Raw genomic sequence first — 8,965 nt, forward strand, 5'->3', positions numbered from 1 at the left:
AGGCGGGGCAGCGCCTGTGGGCTTCGCTCTCTGCTGGGCTCCTCGGCAAGTCTCGCTGCTCCAATCTCGTCCCCACCGCGTGTGTTTGTTTAAGGCAATGTCAGTAATATTTATACCTGAAAGGTGCCGAGATTGACGTAAGGATGGACATATATACGTCAATAAGGATGTCATACGAACGGGTTCGTTCGCACATTCTTTACTGAAGTTCTCGGTGAAATCAAAACAATGGCTACGGGAAAATCCCAGGTCGCGGTAGGTTTGATTTGTTTTGAGAACTCCGTATGCCTTATCAGGGGCTGGAGGAATAGTGCTTGCCTAATTAGATGGCATGCGTTATGACCTAATCAGATAACGCGCTTCTGTGCCGTGGTGTGGCTCAATCAGATAACGTTTTTTGCACCGTTGGATGGCTGCTAGTTAATTATTAACCAAACCAGGGTCAGGAGTAGGGGGATCGATACAGTACCTATAGAAATACATCACAAGATAGAGGGACGGAAGGGATAGGTGGGAAGGTAACACTCTGTTCCAGACCTGGTGGGAGGGAGGGAGGGATGGAAGGGAGGGACGAGGGAAGCGATTATTACAGCCCAGACGGCACAAAGTACTACTTTTTCTTTTAGATTAAGCGCATTATGACTCTCTCAAGTCTACGAGCACTTTCGGAGTTTATCCACGTACATAATCTTTTTTTTGCCACAACTTAACATTAATGCAGAGGCTTCTTCGTGCCTACCTGTTGCTTGCTCTGCACCTCTTTCCCCGGTTGATCAGCGGCTCGGCTCTCAGCTGGTCTGGTCTTGGGCTGCGTCCTGGCTCACAGCTGATCACAGATGCTGCACAAGTTGGTGAGTTACAGATGGCTCCAAAAAACCCACCCAGATCGACCAGGACAAACAAAACTAACAATGAGGTGGTACCAACGAGTGAAGGAACAACTATATCACAAGTCCCCACATTCCATGGAAAATTGAGAGAGGGGGCTCTTCCTACAGGGATTACAGCCACTACTGATAAGGCAGGAGATAAGGCAGTAGAAACCGTGCTATCTCCAGGAGGGGGAGTTGGTGCTGCTATCCCCTCTTCAGCTTCCATAGTACACGGTAAGAAAGTTCTGCGACCTCCGATCCCTCTTGTACCTCTGCCCTTACCCTTATCAGCTCCTGCAAAAGACAGTAGCACTAAAATTGGCACAAATGACACAAATAAAGTTACTAATGCTACCAATGACATTAACGCTAAACCACTGAAAGGGGGAAAGAGCGTAGTGGAGCTTGAGGGAAACTTAATCAATATGGCTGTCTATACTGAAGCTACAGAGGGGTCTCTGGAGGGGGGTTCTACAGAAGAAATAGAAGGAGAAACAGTTGCTACTACTGTGATGTATTCCTATAGGTTCTGAATCGATCCCCCTATTCCTGACCCTATTCTGGTTAAACTAACCAACAAGTTGTGATTCGAGTCATCCCAGGAAGATGCGGATTCACATACCTGACCTCTAATGAGGGAGATAAGGTACCAATTGCATTCAAATCGAACTTGTACACTAAGGCTGAAATGAAATTTAGCCCAACGGAAAAAATTCTAACTGCAACACAGACAGCTATAGCAAAAGAACGAGCCCTGGCACAAGGTAAACGAATAATAATCATGACACCGATACCAGCCTTAGAGGCTGTAACAAAAGCAAGCATTCCTAATGCTAAAGCGCTCCATCCAAGATGGATACAATGGGCTAACTCTCTTGCTGCAACAGACGTGGCATACGAATTTGAACCCAACTTAAAAACACAAGAATTTCTCCAATATGAATTTGAATGTCCTCCGCCGACCGAAATTCTGCCTCTAGAACATTACGGCTGTATAATATATACAGACGGATCAGCACAACCCGCAGTAGGGGGTAAACAAGCTTACAGTGCTGCGTGTGCGATTGTTAAAGGTCGCTGGCACGAAGGGAAATTTAAACCAACCCTCACTAAAACACAATCTCTAGGAGATTGTACAGCTCAGCGAGCTGAACTACAAGCATTCAAGATGGCGCTTGAAAATACCGATCGAGAATTCCCCACACTCATAGTGTGCGATTCGTATTATTGCGTTCAGTCTTATAATGAATACTTGCAGATCTGGCTTCAGAATGGTTTCAAGGATGCGAAAGGTGGCACAATCAAGCATAAAATGCTCTGGGAACAAGTAGTTCTATTACAAAAAGAACTACCAAAGACTCACGTGATACATACACTGAGTCATCAACGTGGTGGCGTTCACGTTGCAGGGAATTCATTGGCTGATGAGGCCGCGAAGGCAGCTGTACAAACGGCTTCCGTAGCTGCCATCACTCGGTCAAAAACAAAAATAGACAGCGAAATATTACAAGCTGTCAGCGCTTCAGAAAAGAATTCGATAGAACCACTCCCGAAAGGCTTTCCAGTAAAATACTCATACATAACTGATGCAAACAATGTTCCTTTTGCTCGAATCCCTGGAGTGGGGGATAGGGCAATTCCAAACACGGAACATAGGTTAGGACTAATAATAGCGGCACACGAAGGGCTTGCTTCTATACATGCTGGCGTCTCAGATACAGTATCATTATTAAAGCAGAGATACTGGTGGCCACAAATGAGAAGACAAACAAGGAACTATGTTCTAGAATGTGAAATATGTCAAAAAATGAAAGTATCAACGGTGAGACGTCCAGCCCAGACGCCCCTTCTAATCTCGGATAAACCATTAGCCTGTGTTTATCTGGACCACTGCGGTCCCTTACAAAGGGATGGTAACTATAAATATATCTTGGTCGCAGTGGACTCATGCACGAGATTCATATGGATGTGGCCCCAGCGAACGGCTGACGCCAGAACTGTTATAAAAGATTTGCGAGTCTTTATCGGCACATACGCAATTGGCATGCTGCTGCATTCGGACCACGGACCTGCTTTTAGCTCTAGAGCTTATAAGGAGGCCATGGTCGGCATGGGCGTGAATTTGCGGTACTCTTGTCCATTTCACCCTGAGGGGAACAGAATTGTTGAAAGAAAAAACCGTGACATAAAGCAATCTATAACGGCAAAGGTATTAGGTTCGGGAGCTGGGTGGGTCAAACATCTAATAAGTGTCCAACGTAGTCTAAATAACTTGCCAAGAAATTCTCTGAAGGGATTCAGTCCGTACGAATTATTATTCGGAACTAGGATGTTAATCTCTGACCTTGACAGTCAGACTTCAGTGGTGAAAGAAAAAAGCTTTGATATCAAAGACCGTTTGGCTATTTTGCAGGACTTAAACAAAACAAGAAAAGACCTGAGCAACATAAAGTTGAAACAACAGCCAACAACCACTGAAGAACCACCACCTGTCCCAGCAAGACCTGTCTGGATTCCAAAAGTCGGGGATCTAGTCAGGGAGAAGATCGCGGTAAAGAAGGAATTTGGGCCTTCTTACAGAAAAGCAGTTCCTGTCTTGTCTGTCAACGGGACAAGATCAGTTGTACTACCGCCACTTGCTGGTAAAAAGGAGAACCGAGTTGTATCCATCGACCTGGTAAAACCACAATCATGTGGCCGATAACAAACAGTAGGCCAAGTGGACTCCCAATGAGTAGCAGAACACCAAGGTTTGCTACCAGTACAGAGGTCCTATCAAAGAGGCTCATCACATTCGAAACGCCTACAGAAGAATAACAAGGACTATGCAACAATGCAATGGAACTTAGACCTCTGAAAACCCAAATAAAAACATTTAGCAGAGACACACCAATCTATAATGAAGTACCAAGTGAAAATGCAAGAAACAGAAATCCTGAAGCAATTGGAACAATTGACAGAACTGCATCCGGCTACTTCATAAACTTCAATGATTCCTCTGAAGGCTTCAGTGAATCAAAGACACAGCCATCATCAGAAACCTTTAAAGACAAAGCTAAAGAACTTTTGAAACAACTGAAAGAAACGTATCTGATTTCCCCATGGATTGAATTTTGGGTGGGTTTTGGTGCATTTAGCCTCATACTTTGGCTCATCATGGTACTTACTTTGGGACGCTTCATTGAGGGAAAATATGCTAAAATGGACACAGCAAGTCAGAAAATCAACTTGATCCTCAAACCACACACATCTTCACACGTCGAGAAAAGAGAACTTTCTTCAGCCAACTTCACAGCCAATCCTATACCGGGTGGGGTAGCATGGGACAACACTGACTATGAAATTTATGGTCCGGTCGAGATCCTGAAATATCCACACCAAATTAAGATCTCCTTGAGTGACTTTGTGAAACCGAGCTCATTTGCTGATGATTGGGACTTCGAAAGCATTAATAATATGATGTCTGACTTAGTAATGTCTGCTAAATTTACCAAACATGATTATTTGCAGGGTTCTACAAATTATGATAGTATGTATTGCTATAACCACTATGGTAACCATTTTCTACATAGATCTGCACAACCTAGAAATGTTTTAAATTATAATCAATGGGAACATTGTGCTACACCTCCAAAAGGGAGCTCAAGAACCGTTTATGACAAATATTCATACTTTTCAGGTTTTAACACAAGCAATGCTGAAACATTTTATTTTAAATTGTCAAACAAGACAGGGACAAAGACCATGATAACCAACACAAAATTGATATATTCAGATTCATTCTTCGAACAAATGAATACTTTTGGTTTTGATTATTGGGACAAAATGTTGAATTGAAAAGTGTTTGGGGTACAAAAGAATGGCAAGTACAGGGTATAGAATCACTATTTAGAGCCTGCATGATCCCAGAACAAATGATATTTTTAAATGATACTATTCAACAAACCACCTGTCTTGGCTTAGCCAAAATCAAAGACCTAAATAAACCGTCTATTCCAAAGCCAACAATGTTTAGCAATAGCTCTGATACAGATGAAGAGATAGACTTAAACCATATATTAAACCAAAACAGAACACATCCTGATTGGAAACAATGGTTGATCTGGCCCACAGATACTAATAACTGTCAAGACAGATTCCTGAATAAAACACAGGGGTTCAAAATGACCAGGCCAGACCCTAGATATCCCCAAAGACATCACCCAGGGATAATAACCACCTACAGTGTGGGCAAATTGTGCCTTCAATGGCTTCAAACTTCCACACTGGCAGAAATTAAGCAACACCTAACTTTACTTACTGATGGTGCTGACTTGCGTGATTTCATAATGGGACCACGCAAACAGCGTCAACAGCGTTTCATAGCAGCCTCTGTATATGCAGCATACAATGAGGCCTGGAAGGTTACTCAAATTGAAACAGCAGAGAGAATACGGGAAATTGACCGTATTAATTTGGAAAAATCACTTTCTGTAGTGGACAATGGGTTAATGACTCTGTCCTCCAGAATTTTTTCTTTGGACAGCATTGTGTCTTCAGCAATCGACATATTATCGCAGGACTTACTGTTGCTACAACACGGTCAGTCGCAATTGCGTTCTATTGTACAGCTTGGCTGGACGTTACAAAATCTGCGTTCAGGCTATGTGCCTTGGCGTTTAATCAACACAACGTCACTATTCCAAATCTTTAACCTTACTGATAGACAAATCAGTATGGCACAAAAGGGTGCTGATTATACAATCTTGAGCAATGAAAAACTCGAAAGATTACCAGTGACAATGTCAGAACGACCTGTCAGTGAATGGATAATACATGGAATCATAAATATTCCAATCTCAACCTTCAGGTTTCAATACTGCCAAAAATATATACAGGCTGGCATGTACGAGAAATTGGGAAAGGGGTACATTAAAACAACATGGAACCTGCCCTATTCACATGCATGTGTCAGTAATAAAGGACAGAAAGTGTTTCTTAGTGGCCATAATTGTGCGATGTCACTAAGCGGCACGCTTCTGTGTAACGGAATTAGTTTGCATGGAGCCTGTGAAGGGAATTCATACAACCTTTCATGTCACCAGCAAGGCACACCTGCAACAGAGATAGAACCATTCTTTCAAAGACTCTATAATGGGAGTTACATTCTAATTGTAGATCGCAGATGTTGTAGTCTTATGCCCGGGACTCCTTATCTCGTAACTACGACTGCGAAGGTCAAGTGCTGTGGACGCTCATTGTTCCCCAGCTCCTTTCCAGACAGGGAGGCAAGGGCATGGCCCAATTTGAAAATTACTTCTATTCAAATAGATACTTTAAGCAGAATGAAAACAGTGCTTCTTCAGACGCCTACAAGGCTCACGTCATCAAAAGAAACGTATGATCTACAAGTCGCAAGGACGACTGCAGAGATACATTCATTGTTATCAACTAATTCCCCCATACATTTCGCGGAAATCCTTAATGAAATCTTAAATATTTCTGATACCACTGGGGTCTCAAAGGTATTTAAGACAGTATTTTCGATGGCATTAACACCATTCAAAGCCATACTGGGTATTTTTCCAGATTTCGTCCATTCGATTTTTGGCGGACTTCCCCTGATCCTGGGACTAATTGCAGGAATCCTATTCTTAGTCCTTATTTTTCGTTATGGCAACCCATGTCACAGACAAAACTCTTGCGACAAGGGAAGAAACAATCCTAGCCATTGGATACCGGGACCGGATATCAAAAATCCTGGGACTCTCCCGGCTTAGAGACCTGAACATGACTTGGTTTCTATCATTTCGACCAATGTGGCAAAGATGCGCTTTACCTGTATTAAGGTGTCTGCTATGCGGAGAAGAATGCGTGTTAGACACCTGTCTGACGCTACAATCGGATGCGCCAATGGATGCAGAAACATTGTTGAGCCCAATAAAGGTTCATGCTTTGTGCTGCCCTCAAAGGCTACCAATCCTGATGACGGCATTCGTGGAAGCTTCACCACTACGATTGATGGGTAGTGAAGTTCAAGATGAAAGCAGCATCGATCAGGTACGACCTTCTGTCAGCAATGCGAATCAGAATGTCAATGGAGACAATCATGCGCACGAATGCATGATTACACCTATTTCCGAGTTAGTGGAACTTTCCCAGGAAACTGTTGACAGTTTTTTCGAAAGCCTAAACGATATGATGTTCTCACCAGAGCAGAAATAGAGACTTTTGAGCAAACTCGCACACGGCGTTCCCTGAATTCGGCCTTCAACTTAAAAAAAATAAAGTCACATGAACTATTTTCACTCCAGTTCACGGACAGCAACTCTTTCAGCAGCCCCAAATTATTTTTTCAATTTTTTGGGACACTTATCTTCTGCTTAAAGTAAGAAACTATTCCTAGAGAACTAAGATTTCTATTTTTAGATACTTTATAGACATTAGCTGCCCGCTGGTATGTTCATAAATATTTTATTCTGTGATGGAATGGTCTCGAACTTTTTTTCTGTATTAAGAGCCATTTCATGTGTAATTTCTCATATACCAAATAGCAATAATGTATACAAATGCGTGATTACTTTAGCATTTATTCACAGCTTAAGTGCATACAATACATATGACTGCAATTTTTCCGTATATTTGAAAATTTCAAAATGCATTTATGTATTTTGGGGTGGTAAGGTATACACTATACTCTATAGTAAGTTGTACTATGTTATACTATGCATAGATTAGTAAATATGACCATAGTTAGCGTGGAGTGGGTGTGATGTATTCCTATAGGTTCTGAATCGATCCCCCTATTCCTGACCCTATTCTGGTTAAACTAACCAACAAGTTAACTAGCAGTCAGCCCATGAGGCGGAAAACCCCCCTGATGCAGATACCGTTATCTGACGCAGTCACACTATGGCACAGGAACGTGTTATCTGATTAGGTCATAACGCTTGCGATCTAATTAGACAAGCGATATTCCTCCAACCCCTGATAAGGCATACGGAGTTCTCATAACAAATCAAACCTATGACAACCTGGAAAAACCGTGCGGCCATTGTTTTGATTTCACAGAGAACTTCAGCAAAAGAATGTGCTAACGAGCAAGTCGTATGACATCCTTATTGACGTATCTATGTCCATCCTTACGTCAATCTCGGCACCTTAAAGGTATAAATATTACCGATCTTGCCCTATGCAAACACACGCGTGGTGACGAGACGGAGCAGCCATACTTGCCGAAGCCCAGAGCAGAGCAGACCCCGCTGGCAGCAGCCCCGCCTTCCTGACGCGCTGAGAACGAGAAGCTGCTTTCTCCTGCCGAGAAACCCAGCACCGGCGCTTCCGGGTAGCCCTCGCAGGCAGCCTGGAATATCGAGACCAGAGAAAGAGATACCATTCCTCATTCATCCTAACTTCCAGGTACAGAACTGAATAACCCCTCACAGAGAATTCTTTAGTTATTCACTTGGCAAAAACAAACTTAACTTAAACTGTAACTTTCTATTCCCGCCCACGTATTAGGCTTAGGTCAGGTACACGGGGTAGGCGTATTTAGAAACACCAGTTGAGTACGTTTAGTCAAATGTATATGTGTATGTAATATATTTTATTCATTTTAAACATCTTATGGCTCAGAAACCATATCAATGTTTTTACAGTATTATTTTATACTTCTGCTTTTAATGTATGCACTCTACTTAACTTTAAGTATTGCAATAATATTGATCCATTTCTCATGTATGAGAAAAGAGACTGATCAATAAATAACACCTTTTTATTGAACACGCCCGTCTCTTCCTTTTCTCTACAATCTGATGAGACTAAGAATGCACGTACTGACTGAGTAAAATAAATTGCCTTTTGTTCACACGACTCTCGAGATTTACTCTTGATTAGGGGAGAGCAAAGTTGTCATGTTCTATGGTTGCCAGAAACTAAATCCCTTCTTGTCTAATCAGGGAAGTTAAGTCCTTCCTGAACATTCGAGAAAGTTTCTAGTGAACTCTGAGCTAGCTGGCAAACCCAAAACTTTAAGTCTAATATCGACAGTAGTAGACCTAGTTAACGTCTGGTCTAGGCCTTTACTATTGAAGGTATTATTCCAATGCGCAGAG

At 42.3% G+C, this 8,965-nt stretch overlaps 1 protein-coding gene across 1 annotated transcript; it reads left to right on the forward strand.

Annotated features, from left to right (window-relative positions):
• Positions 1-3,563: 3,563 nt before the first annotated feature.
• LOC147663650 (uncharacterized) lies at positions 3,564-6,631 on the forward strand. Its single transcript, XM_086950294.1, is given in 2 exon segments — positions 3,564-4,689; positions 4,692-6,631. Coding segments are annotated over 2 exon segments (3,066 nt in total).
• Positions 6,632-8,965: the final 2,334 nt, after the last annotated feature.

Source organism: Lissotriton vulgaris, unplaced genomic scaffold, assembly GCF_964263255.1.
Source record: "Lissotriton vulgaris unplaced genomic scaffold, aLisVul1.2 SCAFFOLD_964, whole genome shotgun sequence".
NCBI classification, from domain to species: domain Eukaryota; kingdom Metazoa; phylum Chordata; class Amphibia; order Caudata; family Salamandridae; genus Lissotriton; species Lissotriton vulgaris.